This window comes from Tinamus guttatus, unplaced genomic scaffold, assembly GCF_059628265.1.
Source record: "Tinamus guttatus ecotype Peru unplaced genomic scaffold, ASM5962826v1 Tinamus_guttatus_pri_ptg000284l, whole genome shotgun sequence".
NCBI lineage: Eukaryota > Metazoa > Chordata > Aves > Tinamiformes > Tinamidae > Tinamus > Tinamus guttatus.
Window position 1 is genome coordinate 50,930 of NW_028288818.1, and position 16,785 is coordinate 67,714.

At 44.9% G+C, this 16,785-nt stretch overlaps 2 protein-coding genes across 2 annotated transcripts; both read right to left on the reverse strand.

The window, feature by feature from the left end:
• Nucleotides 1-237: 237 nt before the first annotated feature.
• On the reverse strand, nt 238-4,804 carry ANKK1 (ankyrin repeat and kinase domain containing 1). Its single transcript, XM_088527392.1, is given in 14 exon segments — nt 238-767; nt 770-982; nt 985-1,043; nt 1,045-1,573; nt 1,929-1,974; nt 2,521-2,639; nt 2,857-2,937; nt 2,940-3,011; nt 3,099-3,148; nt 3,766-3,917; nt 3,984-4,077; nt 4,437-4,567; nt 4,569-4,658; nt 4,742-4,804. Coding segments are annotated over 14 exon segments (2,229 nt in total).
• A 1,541-nt stretch (nt 4,805-6,345) lies between these two features.
• Nucleotides 6,346-16,305, reverse strand: LOC104574654 (uncharacterized). The gene is made up of 6 exons (XM_010221918.2): nt 16,248-16,305; nt 10,063-14,545; nt 9,238-9,474; nt 8,282-8,438; nt 7,259-7,388; nt 6,346-6,707 (listed from the first exon to the last, which is right to left on the reverse strand). The coding sequence occupies exons 1-6, from the start codon at nt 16,303-16,305 to the stop codon at nt 6,556-6,558; spliced, it is 5,217 nt and encodes a 1,738-aa protein (XP_010220220.2). The 3' UTR covers nt 6,346-6,555.
• Between the last annotated feature and the right edge of the window lie 480 nt (nt 16,306-16,785).

Consider the following 16,785-nt stretch of genomic DNA (forward strand, 5'->3'; position numbering starts at 1 on the left):
CAATATGCATGGTTCCAGCATTATGTCCAAATGAAGAGGGACTACATAAGCTATGTTCATTTCCATCCCTCCACAGTATGGATATGGAAAAGCATTGCCTAAAGACAGCATCATCAACCCAAAATCTTCTATGCACTTAGCAAGACTTTCAAAAAAAAAAAAAAAAAAAAAAAAGCACAATTTTCATGTTTTCACCAGGCTCCAGAATATGCTGGTTTAAGGAACTGCACGTGGTACCTACAGTTCTATCCTTCCTGGAACAAATTTGGTTCTTGATATCTTTGCATCACTCACCACAGTCCTATTCCCTTATCTATTCACTGGTGAGTCTGTCCCCTGAAGCAATGTAATGATATTTTCTCTCTGATGTCTAATGGCCAACTGGAGGGCTGTGCAGTCAGTGATATCTTCCACATCAAGCAGCGCACCAGCCATAATCAAGGTCTTTATGTTGGCTATGTTGCCCTCTAGGACAGCAAACTGCAAGGGTGTCCAACCGACTTTGTTTTTAGTGTAGACATCTGCCTTGCACTCTAAGAGACTGGTGACACTCAGATAAGAGCCTCGCTGGACTGCAAAATGGAGAGGGGCCCACTCTGTCTTCTCAGCAACATTGGGATCTGCCCCACGTCTCAGTAGCTCACAGACCACTGTCTCTTTACTATAGCGAGTGGCCAAGTGAAGCACTGTCCAGTCCATGCTTCCTTTGACATTCAGGTTGGCGTGGCTGTCTTGTAGCTGGTGAATGATTTCAGTGTGTCCTTTGCCAAGTGCAGAGGAGCCCGGCCTTTGTCTATCCTCAGCTCCACATCAGCTCCATATTTGATGAGTTTCTCATAAATGATATACTTCCCCTTCACCACAGCCAGGTGCAGGGCACTGTGATGATTCTGATCCAGGCTGTTGACACAGGCCCCATTTTTCAACAAATAATGGACTATGCTGAACTTCCCCCTCTTCACAGCAACATGAAGTGGTGCCAGCGGTTCTGCTGCTTCTTTTCCAGGTCTGCTCCTTGGCTGGCCAGCAATTTAACCAAGCCCAAAGCAAGCTGCCACATGGAGAGCCGTTTTCCCATCAGCTCCTTGGATGTTAGAGCCAGCCTGGCGAGACAGCAGTACTCGGGCTGCATTGTCAAAGTTGTTCTGGGATGCCAAGTGGAGAGGGGTCCAGCCATCACGCTCTTGCGCATTTACAGGGGCCTAGTGGTCCAGCAAGAAGCGTACAGTCCTGTCATCTCCATTCTGAGCAGGAGAATGGTGGAGAGGTATCCAGCCATCCTAACCTGGCGTATTGGTGTGTGCATCATGCTCCATCAGAACTGAGCAGATCTCGGGAGATCTCCTCTGAACAGCCATAACAAGTGGGGTATAGCCACTGACTCCCTGGCTGTTCACACTGGCTTTACAGCTCAGGAGAAGCTTCACTTTTTCCACGTTTCCCTGGATCACCATGAGATGAAGTCACGTGAGGCCATTTTCACGGACTCCGCAGCTCTCCTCAGACAGGATGTCCTCTGGACTTTTGGTCTCACTACGAGAAGATGGGATACGAACCTCGTGACCATCAGTTTCTAAAAGCAGGAGAAACAAAATAGGAGAAAGAATACGACCAAGTGAAACAGCTTGGATGTTCACCAGATGGGAGAGAGAACAGGTAAATCTTTATAGTATTAAATGAAATAAAAGCATTTTACAGATAAGGTAACATGAAATAAGGCAAGACTCTTAGACCACGGATTAATTCTCTTACAAAGCAATGAGACACCCGGCCTCTTCTTCACAGAGAGATTTAGTTCTTTTTCTTTAACTTTAAATGAAAAGCCATGCGGATGGAAAACACTTAACAGAGCCACACCCTTATCTCTGGAGAGGAAGTATGCAATTTAGGTGTCTTCCCCTTGCTCTGAAGAAAACACCCCAAATTACCACTACTGCTGGTGTCTCGAGAAAAGGCAAGGGCTTCCTGGACTCCCTTATTTTCATGAAGGAAAAAAGCAAAAAACAAGCCATAAGGGAAAGCTGTTCATTCTCTCTATAGAATTTTTGCATTGTGAGTTCTTCTCTGTTATTGCTCATTGATGTTATGTTATTAACTTCTGTTTTTAAACCAGCCCTGCTGTTGCACTGAAGTCTCAAGAGAAAATCATGGCACTAGTGGGAATGCAAGAGCCTGAAAATGATCCCCAGGTATCCATGAGATTTTGCTCCTTTTAAATCATCTGCTCCCAAACATATTTACATATTTACATTTTACTTCCTTACTGCAGTACATGCCCACGGCAGCAACCTAGTTAGTCAATTCCTTTGCAGGGAATACAAGCTTCCTAAATTAATCTTCAGTTTTCTCATCTCCATGAATGAATTACACACACACACACAGCACTAGGCAAAGCATGCTCATATATCCTTGTCATCTAGGGACAAACAGTGATAGGTTACGAAACAGTTTTAAGAACTGGTAAGAAAAGAGAAAGGACTTTGTAGAATTTCCTGAGCAGTATTGGGAAGCCTTTCTCACCTGTTAGTTCCTGGGGACAGTAGGCTTGTGGGATATTTTCCTGACAAGATGTTCATTCTCTGGATCTATTATCAGGCTTTGTATTAAGGACAGCAGCACGTCTGTTCCTAGAGAGATGTCTACAGAAATAAAGACTGTTACCTGTGCACACCATGCACACATTCAGAATCAGATCAGCAACCTGGGAGATGGAAGTCCACCACATGGGAGGAAGGAAAGAGGAGAAAGAGGGTATGTTTACGGCAGAAAGGCACCGAACATCTCCAAGGCAACATGAAATTTGATTAACATGAACTTATCTCCCACTTATAAATCATGGAGTATCAGGTACCAGACCTGAGAAGTCAGGCCTTTGCTTTGGGTCTTGATCCCAGCACCTCTTCATCAAGTCAACCATCTGTTGGCATTCCCCTGGCCCTGATCACTGATGGGTTCTAGGCAGGGTCTTCTTCCTGCTGCAACCTTTGCTATAATGGCTGTCGTATTGGCTCCTAGAAAAAAAAAAAGGTCAGGAATAAGCACTGGGCTTGTTTTCACAGTGCACAGCATGTAAGTAGCACATTCATTTTCACAGTTACCTGCATAAGGTTTCTTCTGCATAAGCACCTCCCAAATGATAATTCCGAAGCTGCAGGGAATTAGAAATCATGAGCAATCACCCCCATACAGTTCCCACTGCACAGGAACATAAAATCTACATACTGCTAGGATGCTTTTATCTTCCTGAGAAATGGAAAAATTAAGAAGGAAGTGCTTCAAAATAGAAGAACTAGGGTTTTATCCCCCACACTCCCCAAAAGGAGAATATCCTGTGAATCATCATAGACACTTTTGATGCCTCAGCCACAGCGTTTGTGCAGTGAATGAGCAACTAGCAGCATTTCCTGCGAGAGTCGGGCTCCTAGTCTCTCCTTCTTTCCACCCAATCCCCATCAGGCTACAGAGTCCCTGACTACTGGAAGTTCAAATGACCATCCAAGTTCCTCCTCTGATTCCTGCCTTGGTAACTGTGCAGCATAGTGGCTAAGGAGCTGATATACGGCAAAACACTTCTGCTAAAAGGGGGAAAGAGAAGTTAAAAACTTTTTTCCACCTGATACTGATCACAGTCAAGGTTAATACCCAAGTAGCCAAGCAATATTACAGTTTTCTCAAAATCAATAAGAGTCTAAGCAACAACTGTTATGAAAGAGCAGGAACTGTTTGTGCTGTACTCTAGTCTTAAGTCTACTCTTTCTTCCTTACCTGTACACATCGTATTTGGCTCCTAGAGGGTTGGTATTCTGCAGAAACATTTCTGGGGGGATGTAGCTCAGAGTGCCTCTCAAAGCAGAGCTTTCGATGCACTGCCTTTGGCTAGACTGCTCCATCCATTTTGATAGCCCAAAGGATGAGATCTGGAAGCAGAACCAAATCCTGTATCGCTCACAGACTCACCTCTCCTTGTTTTAGCTGGGCAATACCTCCATCCTACATGACCAGGCGCACGAGGAGGCATCTAGCAGTTGAGTCACTTGATACAGCTCTGGTACAACTCCAGCAGTGCTTTCAACCTGGCTAAGACCCTGATGAGAGTACAGACCAATTTAGTTTACAAGATACTTGGAAGTCCCAATGGAGAGTGAACATAGCAAGCAGGTCACCAGGCTGCTTTAATCCTCATGCCCATGTTTAGTTTAAGGGGCCTACTTCTGCCTCCAGGTTTCAGCGCTTGTTCAGAACACGTGTTCCTTTCACCCTTGCATAAGCACACACACACACACGGAGGAAGGAGGTAGAATGCCAACTCTCTAGCCTGGCTTCCCAAAGATGAGTAGCCACGTGAACAATTTCTTTAAAGTTTTAGTACCAAGTCACCACAGATGGTTCTACTTGACAGCTTGAACTGATCGGAGCATAAGAGAGCAAACAGTTACCTCTCCACGCTGGAGTCCGGCAGCAGATACAGAGGGCATTTCACTGCATAGACTGTCCTCCACTTCTTGTGCTTGACTTGATAGACATGCCCAAAGCCTCCGCTGGCCCCTTTTACCCAGTCCTCTTCAAAAATCTTCCTTGTTAAAGACAGTTAAGCTGCCTGGGTGCTGATCTAGCTTTGAAGGCGTAACTGAACACAGTCTCGCTGGCTGCCTCCCACTCTGGCAGTATCAGAGAAGAATCAAGGAGTTATTCTTGCTTCAGATTTGCATAGGGAGGTGGGGAGTTACCTGGGACACGCCACCTTCATCACTGCCAAGAGGTGGATCCTCGCAGTCCCTTTCAGTCCTATAGGAGAGAGCGGCATTACCACGTTCTCGGCACCCCGGCCAGCTGCTGAACAGGCCTTGGCCACCCTGGATGTGGGTATCTGGCTGTGTTTCCTTTGAGCTGCCCTTCCCTCTCATACCTTACAGCAGGTAGGCAAGGTGAAAAAATGGTGCACTACAGCAACCCTTCCACAACTGCAGCATGCTGAAGAAGGGAGTCCTCCCCAAGGACTGTGCTCTGTATACTGAGCATATATTGAGTGCAAGGGAGGCAGACAGACACCTAAAGACAGGCTTTTTGCAGAAATCCACAAGACTTCTGCGTGGCATAGGCCTGGTGAGCTAGATGAGAAGGCAGTGTGGCAAACACTCCAGGAGGTCAGGGAAAAGTGATGGCCTCAGTACAAGCACCTGGGGACCATCAGTGCCTGAACCTGAGAGACTGTTTAAGTAGAAAGGTAGCAAGCACAGAGAGCCAGGATGGTTACCACAGGCTAAAAGCATGTACTGAGTGCCTGCAAGGGGCATGTGAGAAGATGAGAAAACTCTGAAGAGCTGGTCTGGGCAGTTTACTGGTATCCAGGACAAGTTATCCATGTTCTGACCATATGGCCTATAGTTTCAGTTGGACACAGTGCCTGACTGCTTGAGAACCACAAGGTCTTCTCTTTCTTTTTATGTTGCTAAGAGGCTGTTATACCTCAGATTTGGCTACACTTTGGTTGCATCTTAGTGCCAAAAATCAATGTGGCTTTTTACAGGATATTTCTTTCTCTGCTAATTTCAATAGAGCCCGCTGCATCAGTCTTAAAAACCTTGTTGACAAACTTGTTTTAGGGAGGAGAAAAGCAGTCCTCTGGTTGAAGAACAGGGCAAAGACACAGGAGACCTCAACCCATCCTGGCTATGTAAGAATCTCAATGCACACACGCTTTTTATTGCTTTATGCCTTGAGTGCTCAACTGCAAGTACCACCCTATAACAACACCTTCCTAAGCCCTGTGCATTTAGGTCACGAACAATTTAGCACAGTGACTATTTTCGTTCTATGTAAGCAAGTCCATGTCAAATACAATATGCTACCATTTCCTTTAACACTATTGCACGGCATATAATTACTATTTCTGAATGGTTAATTGCAACTGAACCTTGATTTAGAATTTTTAGCTGCTTATCAGATCTGCAGAAATTATTGGAGGAAAGTTGATCCATGTAGAGGTACAAATAGTTCTTCCTTGCATTTGACACAAGTCACTCTGGCAGCTGCCCATCCACAGCCTGCTGTTTGATAATGGTGTCAAACAAACTGGCCATAGGATTGGGATGTGACGAGTTCTTTTCTGTGTGCCTTTGGACCCTTGTCCACATTTCCAAACAGCAATCTTGGGTCTTGATATTTTTTCATAGCCATCTGTTCCCCTTGATGTCATGGCTCTACGTTAGTGTGTTGTTTTACACCTTCCTTCCTTCTGCACTTGGATTTCCTGCCTGGTTTTCCATTTCCCTGAATAGACTGGGTGCTGGTGCTTTGCAGATATACCATTTTAAGTTGCGGTCTTACTGCTGCATCCTTACTACAGTTTTTGATATGTCTACCCTGCAGTTTTTGGACTCTTTCCTGCAGAGGGAAAGAAAGGAGAGATGTGCTTAAAGCAGAAATTGAATCCCTTGCTCCCTGTGTTGGTAGAAGCTCTGCAAGAGCAATACAGTGTGCGAAGCAAAATCAACTGCTTTTCTGATCAGTGTAGCGGTGGCATACAACCTGCAGGAGCAGTCAGCTGCTCATAGCTCACAGGCTTTGGACTTCTCCAAGTGGTGGATAACCTAGATTTTTGGTGTTCCGTCTGTGATGCAGCCAGAGACTGAGGAAAGCACCACCCAAGACAACAAAACCAGTAAGGGATCCCAGCAGAATGGGTACCAGCATAGCAGAATCAGGACCTGGAAAGAAAGAAGCAATCAAGTCATGAACAATATTGAGAAGGCGGCTGAGGAGAGAGGCAGTAAAGTCTCATTCTTCTTAACATCATGCCAAGCAGGTATGGCCAGCTTTCCTTCCATAGAGTATATTGAATGTATGTATCTTTTCAACCACACTAACTTCTTCGCCATAAAAGCTCAGCAGTAAATATCATATACAAACACCAGAAACAAAAACACAAGAAAACTCTTTTCAGCTAGGGGATACTTTGCTTTGTTTTCCTTTCCTCTTCTTCTAAAGCTTGAGTACCTACCGGGAATCAAGTTGGCTGCATCTCTTGCCTGACAGTTTAACAGATCTGATTCTGATTAACCTGCCCATCTGGGATTTATGTAGGCCAATGCTAATGTGAAGAGCCGTTTGGCTAAAACTCAGCCATGACAGACAGTGTACTGTAAATGTGTACCGTTTCCCTCACGGACAGAAAAGCTCTTTGTTGAATAGACTGGAGCTTGAGAGGGACAGAGATGTGAAAAAACAAACAAACAAACAAAAAACCCAAGATACTCACCTTCCACAGGTTTATATAGAAACTTGTTCTTCATTCTCAAAATTGGACCAAATGAAATCAGGTTTTGCAGGTTTCCATAACTGTTGCTAACCCTTTGTGGGGGAAGCGTCTCCACACTTTCAAAGCAATCCTATAACAGACATGTAAAAAAAAAAAAAAATTAAACACATACTGGAGGGGCCTGGACAGGATCTCCTGCACTAGGGCTGTGTGCAGTCCACCGCAATCATGGTATTACTTGATGTGGATCACTCCTGATGTAGTCTTTGCCTAGCTCTGTCATCATACTAAAACGTGCATTTCCTAATGCTTGGACCAGCCTACATGTGTATCTCTATTTCCCAATTACCCTTTTTTTTTTTTTTTTTAAGGGATTAGCACCTATTGATTCAATTTCATATCATATAACATTCCTTATACTCATCTTCCAGACTTATTGACCAGATGCAGGATGAAACAGCTAAAGGGAGTGGCTGAGTTCTTCCCAAGAAATGTCTGACTATGGTTTTAGGCCTATATTGTGTCTGCACGATAAGTAAGTGCCATTAGAGCAACTACCTTATCTCTGAGAGCTCCAAGTTTGAGGAAGTCTGAAAAGTCCCATCTCCCATACCCAGAACAAGCCAATTTAGAGAGAGATTTAAGCCCTTTTGTGTAATTCTACAATGCAAAAGTTGCTGCTTGCTTGATATTGTGCTTCTTGAGCTGATTACACCATACAGCAGTAAACAGTTCGTAATAGGAAGGTGAAAATAGGACAGCAAACTCTGTAAGCTTAATTGAAAGCAGAAATTTAGTCAGGACTTTGGGGGAGATAGCATGCAAGAGATTGAGAGTGTGCAAGCTGGAAGAAAGCAGAACTCCTCAACCTACCATCACAGACTTTGCTCAATCAATTGTACTTGACAGAAGCACCCAGTCCTTCCAAAACCTCCTTACTGATGTCTTTCCCTTTCCCTTATTTCCCCTCAACTTCCTTCTGTCATGAGACCAGTGAGAGAGGAGAAGACTCTTGCTACGTACCTGCTCACACCCTGTTTTGCCATGCAGACAGACATTAAGCTCACAGTGCAAATAGGCCACCGAGTGATTCAGCATCTGGAACAGCTGAATGGCGAAGCTAGCAGCTCTGGATTGACGGGTCTGCAGTAACTGGATGTGTCTGCAGTCAGATGGCAACCTGGCAAGGAGAAATGGAAAACAGTTTCAATTTCCAGCCCTCCTCTGAACCAAGTCAGGAAGGACAGTCTGCTGACACAGTTATACGCAAATTCCAAGCCATGTATCTGGGCCTAGGGAGTCAAACAAAAGTGCACAAAACCATGTGTCACGCTGGACATGTCACTGTCACGGAGGCCACAGGCCCAGAGCAGCAGAATTTTTTATGGGAAGTTGATTTTGTTAAGCCTTTAAAAGGGTGCTACAGTGTGATAATCATTTCCTGATCTAGATGGATTCTGGAGCACTGCTTCAGTGACCACCTGCTGTAGCCAACAATGGCAGATCAGTTAAACCTTCTATGGATTATCATAATACCTAGCGCTTCTAACTTACACCTCACGCTTAAAGGGTTTTACGAACGTTAACTAACTAATCCTCAAATGTCCTTGCACCCAACCCAGATACTTTAGGCAATAATATCCTTGAAACACTGATAGGGATATGGATTGCAGGGAAGAGTGTTGTGCCCAAGACTATGGAGACAGTCTGAGAAGTGCTGCTGCTCACTTACAAAAACCAGAAAGTGAAAGGAATAGAGCTATTTTTCATTTTCCACAGAGGCCCTAAATCTTATCATGCCCTAAGGCAGCGAAAGGAGCAGTGCACCCTTAGATGCATCCTTACTCCATTTAGTCAAATCTTAATTCCAGAGACGTCACTGACTCCCTGTAGCTATACAACACAAGGGAAGGCATTCTCTATGGATTAAGATAATCCTTATCCCAACCCCTGCTCATCCCTGCAGCTCTCTCTCTGACCTGTGGAACAGACAGCATGCAGCATCTGGTCCCTCTGTCCTGCTGGTAGGGGTCACACAGCACGACCGGATTTGTAGCACAGGGTGGCTGCTATTACTCTGCAGAGCAATCAAAGCCAGGAAAGTCTCCTGGGGAGGCAGTGACCCATAGACCTCAGAGCTTGCTTCCGTGGCAGGACGCAGGCTCATCAGCGCTGTGTAATTGCCAGAGCCGCACACATCAGTCACAACTGCATGGCTGAAAGAAAAGAAGGAAGAGAGGAGAAGAGAAGAGAAGACCCCTGCACGCTCTGCTGCCTGTTAAAAACAAGTCAACGTTACAGTCTATTTCCTCAGTTAAGTGAGATTGAAGCATGAGTCCCATTTATAAATAAGTTGAAACAAAAGAACAACATGTGGACCCTAGCATGATGAATTCTTATGACTAGAAATACTTCCTGCCTCTCTGTACTTTCAAATGATTCGAATTGAGGGAAGCCTAGAAACGTTTTACTACATGAGAATATTTGTTTTCTTTGCTAGCACGTTTACTTGAGCACTATTAAATGCTCCCAACTACAAAACTGCCTATAGAACTCATCTAGGGATCAGTCACAGAATGAAAATAACAAGTCTGAAGATCAGAATTAGGATATAAACGAACAGTGGCCCGTCTTTTATGTGTGAGGTCAACCTAGAAGGAAATCAGTTTTTAAAATCCCAACACAGCTTTTCCGGGTTACTGAGGCCATGGAGCAGTTTGGATACTGCCTCGTCTCTTCCCTCCTCACCTCCTTTTAAGTCAGGTAGCGTAAGGATGTAGTAGCAAGTCCACTGAGATAATTACCCATTCAGAAGATCATCATCTGACTGCAAAGCACTTCTTTGGCGTGGTTCACTCAGCAATAGGTTGGGCTCAGAATCCAGCAGTGTCAGGACAGTTACCAAGCCTTCAGCTGCTTCTTCGGTCACTTCATTTGTTTTAAAGACCTCCTCTGCTTCGGTGCTCAAGATCGGTTTCCCAGAGTGTCCACTGTTCATAACATTTGGCAGGGAATTTCCATCTGATGCAAGTGGTACCAGAATCTGAGAAGAATATGAGAGGCTTTCTGGGGTTGGAAGGATCTGGGTAAGGTCTGGAGTTAGAAGCATCTGACGATCATCGACATCTGCTGAATTTAAGACAGGTGACAGATAGATACCCTTATTTACAAGTCTACTAGCAGAGACAGAAACCGCTTGTGTTGTAGATGACCTAGTGGAGTGCCTGGCAGCATCAGGACCTGGCTCCTGTTCAGTGTTATCTTCCAGTAATATGTTCTCCAAAGGGTATACTTGTAGACTTGCTGATGCATGACGTGATGAAAACACAGGTGTCTGAACAGGCAGCTGGCCAGTTGCTGCTGAATATTCCTCTTTCACTAACGTGCCATCATTCTGCACTGTTGATGGTGAGACCACAGTTGCTTTGTTCATCCTGGCAACTGTGGGCAGAGCCATGTATGGATCAGATTTGATAGCTGACGTTGGCAAGAGAAAAGCTTTTTTGTTCGTAAGTGAAGCAGTCATATGATCATTCTTAGCTGCAAGGAGAAAAGTCATTGCTGAGGGAGATGGCAAGGTGCTTGATGTTAATTTAGTCTCTTTCTCAAAAGCAGTAGATCTTGCAGGCACAGATGGCTCTACCAGAGTTAAAGCAGTCTTATTGCCAAGAACTGCTGTGGGGGGCTGCTGTGTCCTTGTGTTGAACATGGCTGGCACAGACATGCTCGTTCCCAAGAATGCGCTAGTTCCTATTTTTCCTATGCTTGTGCTGATTTCAGTTGTCTTTGCATTTTCTCCCACGTCTGGCGGTGAGAACAATTTAGTAGGTGCTAGACTACGTTGCTTTGCAGTTGGTAGCAGAGGGGTACCTGTTAACACAGATGAAGGCAGCCTTGCAGGAGACTCGGCATATATCCTTGGGTGGGTAATTGTAGCCAGGAGTTTCCCAGAAGCAGTTGTTTTCCTTTGGACCTTAGTCAAAAATGGATCATACACAGGTGCTACTGGTGGTCTCTCTGTCACCACAAAGGCCTTAGGCACAAGAGGAGTAAATAGCAGGTGTTTAGTAAGATGAGGCTTTACAGAGGCGGTGGATGTTCGTACCGCTGCAGCACGCGTCGTGGCTCCTCCTGAACAGGCATTGCTTCCTGCTGTGGAGTTTTTACAACTGTTTCCAGCCGAAAGAGGTGGCAAGGGGTTGGGCACAAACTCTATGTGTGCTGGGAGCCTCTGAAGCGACGCCATGCTTGAGACACTTTGTGAGGAGGACTGCAAAGGCATGATGTTTGTTGGCATCTTCCAAGGGTGTTTTATCATTCCAGCTGGGTGCAAATTCAGGCACTCTGTGCATTGTGTACTGACAGAGGAAGATGTGGTTACCTTGCCTTGGTGAAGATTGGTTGTGGGCAGCTTTAGTTTCATACTGTGCTGAAGCTGATCCACAGTCCTTCTTGTAATAAATAGAGCTTGGGTTGGTGTTTCAGAAGCAAGGAGTCCTTTTGCTGACAGGAAGGAAGTTAAGGAATAGCTTGGCTTTTCAGCTGTGAAAAACCCTTTTGGGGAGACAGAGGAGCTGTGCTTTGTAGACAGCGCTAACGGCAGCACAGCAGACGTGAGAGGCTCTGCCAGTGCTCCGTTGAGTAAAAGGATATCAGTCTCTTGCTTCACTTCTGAGAGGGGAGCAGATAACTGAACCTCTTCAGGCAGACTGTGCAGATGGATGGCCTGCACTGTAGTCATCCTTGTCTGTGGATACAGTGAGTGATTTGAAGCTGAGGTCACAGCTTGAAATGAACTAGTGGTGGCTGTAGAATTAGCATTAGTGGGCACCGTCCAGGAAGTTACTTGCATTTTCTCTGCTGATTGCTTAGAAGCAGTGGAAAGAATCGTTTCAGGCCTTAGAGGCTGACTAGTGGAATAAGAACGAGTTTTCATTGGAACCGTGTGGCTCCTTTCAGAGGGAACCAAACTCAGATCTTGCTTGCTAGTAAGAGATAAAGCAGTTTTATGGTCGCCCTCACCGTCAGGCGAGTACGATGTCCGGAACTCTGGTCCCTCAGCAGGCAAAAGGATAAACACAGGCTTAATCAAAAGCAAGCTAGAAAAACCCAGATTTTGCAGGTTTGTAAAATCTACTGCTGAAGAATTGGATGCCGCCAGCATTTGCTGAATGGAAACCAGAGCCCCAGCACTGGTATTTGGGAATCCTGCAGGCAGAGGGGAGTCTTGCATGGGTTGCAAGCACATTACACCATCAGTGCTTCTAAGCAGGAAAGATAAATATTGGGATGATGGTAGTATTGTAAACTGATCAACTCTAAAGCCACTGAGGTTTTTAGTAGCTGCATCATCCAACATCCCAAAATGCTGAACTAGTGCTTGTGCCACATGTGACAGGATCTCATGAGAGTCACCAGGCACCGCTGCTTCAGGATGCCCTGTTGTTGAGCTAAGCCGCCTTCCCTGTGCATGGAGCAAGGCCAGCCTTGGAGGAAAAGATTCCAAGCTGCCCGCTCCCTGGTTCTGGGAGGCTGGAGGGGCAAAGCTATGAGGAACCTTTGGGCTTCCATTGTCATAAAATCCAGGAAGGCTGCGGGTTGTGCTGGTCTGTGGATTCCTCGTGGGAGAGCCAGCCTTATCTACCTGATATGAGACACCTTTCTTTCTCTCACAGTCTTTCACTGTGCTCCTCTGTGGCTTGATAGGGAAGGTTTCCTGAAATCTAGGATAGGCAGAAATGGCTTGAACATGAGACCCAGAACTAGTAAAAGTAGATGAAATCGGTATGTGAAATCCTTTCTTGGCAAAAGTGGAGACGCCCCTTAGATGCAGTCCAGCATAAACAGCAGCAGCTGTAGCTGCTCGCTGATGCCTTGCACGAACAGAATCAAGTGTGCTTAGATGCCGGAAGCCTGCATTCACAAACAGAGATGTACGGGGAAAGAAGGCAGGTGTTGCTCCTTGCTCTCCAGCAGCTGGGGAGAACTTCAACTCTGCCATCTGTGATTGGCTTAATGGGAATGAGTTAGCAGAAGTCTGTGGGCCCCCAGGGGATCCAGCTGTTTCAGGTTTGCTAGTAACTGTCTGAGGTTTAGCATCACCTTGCAAAGGTAGCACTCCACCTTGAGAGCTCCTCCTGGTTTCTTGAGAAATACGGATAGTACAGTTCAGAGTCTGGTACAAAGAAAGAGACTGTGATGGATCAGTTGAGCTCCTGAGCCCTTGAAATGAAGATTGAATTAAGCCATCATGAACAAGTGTTTCCAGAGGCATCGATAATGACGAGCGTTCATTTTCCTGTGGGAGTGCCTGAAGAGCAGGGAGCTGGCTTGGGGGTTGAGGGCTCTTCATTTCAGGTGCTTTTAAGTGTTTGGTTTTACTGGTTGTTGTTTCTTCCTTCCGAGGGACAGCAGGGGAAAACTGGACAGCAGTTGAATGCATCATTCTGGAAGAGACCACCTCAGAGTTACCTGAGGTCAGCTTTTCAGTGAATGCAGAAGCTGTGACACCTACATCCCTGAAAAAGATTCCCATTGTGGATGCTAGAGTTACACCAGCTTTGCTCTCAAGCTGGGCTTCTAGATTTGTGTCTTTTTGCCTTTTGTTAGTTGGAGGTGTTACTGTTGGTAACAAACCCATCCTGGCACTTTCAAGAGCTGTCTTCACTGCTACTTCTTTTCTTGGAGTATGGAAATTGGCTGTTGAAGTCAGAAGAGACAGTTTAGCACTTGGCATCTCTGTCTGCTTGATAGCAGGCTTGGAAAAGACAGCTGCAAACTCCAGAGAATCTTGAAGAGGCTGGGGCACCCCACCACCAGAGCTGGCGAGTCTATTACTGGATTCAGTATTATTTTCTCTTTCCGGTTTTCCTGTTAGTGACTTGGTGGGCTGTTCCTCATGGGTAGCTGACTGTGTTCCTTGCCTCAAGATAGGGATGCTTGTGCTACTCAAAAGCCTGCTAGCAACTGTGCCTCCCTCTTGATGTTTTAAAATTTCTGCTTCTTTGTGCTGCCCCAGAGCCCACCCCAGCTGTCTAACCAATCCACTAGGCACCACAGCTGTTAATTTCGCAGCCATCTCTGTTTGCACAGGGATCAAGTGAGCTGGCATTTCATTGGTAGAGTCAACGGCTGGAGTCTGAAAATCAAAGGTCACTTCGTGCAAGTTATCTTCTGTAATGGAAAACACTTCACTGGTCACTGGGCTGCTCTCAGCTCTCTGTTGGACTTCTCTGGGAAGTTTCTGGTCTAACACTTCACTGCCATGATGTTCATTTCTGGAGGCATCTAACAAACAGAAAATAGGCCTTTGTCTCTTTACACACACATGAGCTTTGAATAGTTTGCAGCAGTACTTTACAACAGGCTGAGTGAGAAATGGCAGTCAGAAGGAAGCCCTAAGGTTGCTCAGGGCCAGGCTCATGGATCTTAAACAGCAAAGCAAGATGAAAATATATATTAACATGCTCACTCACCTAGATATCCTCAATCATTCCTCCTCTCCCAATATCCCAGTCCTATGTTGAGTTTCCTGGACACTTGTAATTGTCCTGTTTCCATTGAGTCTTGGAAGTCAGAGGCAGAAAACACATCGAAAACAAGGTTCTGTCTTTAAGAACTGAACTCCAGAACAGGTACACTAGGCTTACAGACAGCACAGTAACCTTCTAAAGAAGGATCCTTGTCCTTACAACCTTGGCTTAGGGAAAACTTTGCACTAGGCTATGTAAGGTTCACATCATTAGAGTATGAAGCTCTTCTGTTTTGCCCAAGTGATGCAAAGGAGAACACAATAGCCCCTCTGCTTCTAAATCCTCAAATCAAAAGCAGATATTTCATCATTTTAAAGGCAGATTCACGACTGAGAAGGCTACTGCTTTATGAAACTTTGTTTTTCTTGCTTACTTGTACTGGGTCCACATTTCCAAGCATGCTCGTCAATCCACAGCCTAAAATATAAATGTTCTTTCCTCCCTGGCTGCCAGCAAATAAAGGCACAGAAAAACTAAGAGGTGATTTTGGTATGCAGTTAAATTGTGCTTTTGACAAAGGCAAAGCAGGTGAGCCTGGGGGTTTGTGCCCGAGTGCTGTGCTTTTACAGCCTCTCTGGGGTCTTTTGACAAATTGGTACTACTTTGGTCAGTTATAAGCAGGATGAGCCACTTGAAAGGAAGCAACTCCCGCTAGTTTACTATTTTAAAAAGGTTAACTGTTGTTGGATACTGGTGACATGTCCAAAATAGTTGGAGTTGTGATTTTGCAAAGGAAAACAACCCCTATGATGGTCCCAAAAGAAATGCAAGTACTCAGACTAAAGGTATAGATCTAATCTAAACCTTTACTGAACCAAGGCCTTTGAGAAAGTGCTATAAACACATATAAACACCTTTGCATGGGAATAAGGTGCCTAAATAAAAGCCCAAAAGAACAGATTTAGAAAATGGAGAGAATATTCCTTGAATGCATCCAAACTTATTTTGGCTCACAAGCTGAGTCCTGTTGAAAATATACAAGACTACTCTCATGAACCAAGTTAGACATATGAACATTTGCAGGCTATGCTCATAAGCACACAATATGATGTAGAAAGACTGGTCTCTTACTATGAGTGACAGCAGCTCCAAGAACTCATTTGGATCATGACAGCATCACAAACTCTTCATTGAATTCACTCTGTCAGAAATATTTGGCAAGACAGCTGTTTGCAGAGAACAAGCAAGCATACTCTTCAGGGGTAGACTGTCTCTCAGCTTGGGTGTGCAACACAACTGGGCCCTCATTTAGGCCTGCTAACACTTGCATAACAGAAATCATTTAAATCAGTAACTGGAGCTTTCCAGAACAGCTGTACAAACAGAAAAGCTGCTCCTTCATCTTTGCCGTCACATACCTGAGACTGACAGCAAAATGCCCAAAGTTTTCTTTCACAAATACTGTAGCAAAGGAAGGCAGAAAGACAGCACTTGAGGATAACTAACGCATCACTCACCAGACAAATCCAGTAGTTCAGCTGCAATTAAAATAAGGATGGGGATTTTCTCCTGCATTTTGTGCAGCACTCCTGAGTCAGCCCAGTAAGAAAATATTCTGACACGTAGCAGCTAACCAAGGAGTCACTGATGGCTTTTGGCAATGGGCACCTGCAGCGTTTGTTCTGCATGGGCAGGGTATTGGGTTCCTTTATAACAGCTTAAGCCAGACAGCAACCAATAATCTTTTCAACTCCTCCCACCAAAAAAGAGCCTGCACCCATTAGAATCAATTGATTTTTAATAAAATTAAGCTACTTAAATACTCTCAAGAAGGCTGTTTCCAGAAGCTTCATCTCTCCAAATTTCACTCTGCTCATTTATCTGGCTGATAGCCTAAACGTTCTTTTTGTATCTTTCCCTGGCACAGTTGACAGTGAGGCCAAGTCTATATTACTGTTATCTAGACTAAAACAAACGATATTTTACGGGTATTCTAAATTGTGATTTACAGTCCAGTCAATATCACACTGGCACACAAGAAGCAGCAGAATAAAT

Excerpts from the sequence above, each read along its gene's own strand:
- LOC104574654 (XM_010221918.2), bottom strand. The coding sequence starts at position 16,305 with ATGCAGGAGAAAATCCCCATCCTTATTTTAATTGCAGCTGAACTACTG. Across the intron at positions 8,439-9,237 it reads GCATGCTGTCTGTTCCACAG|GTTGCCATCTGACTGCAGAC; the intron begins GTCAGAGAGAGA and ends TCTCCTTGCCAG. Across the intron at positions 7,389-8,281 it reads GCAAAACAGGGTGTGAGCAG|GATTGCTTTGAAAGTGTGGA; the intron begins GTACGTAGCAAG and ends TGTCTGTTATAG.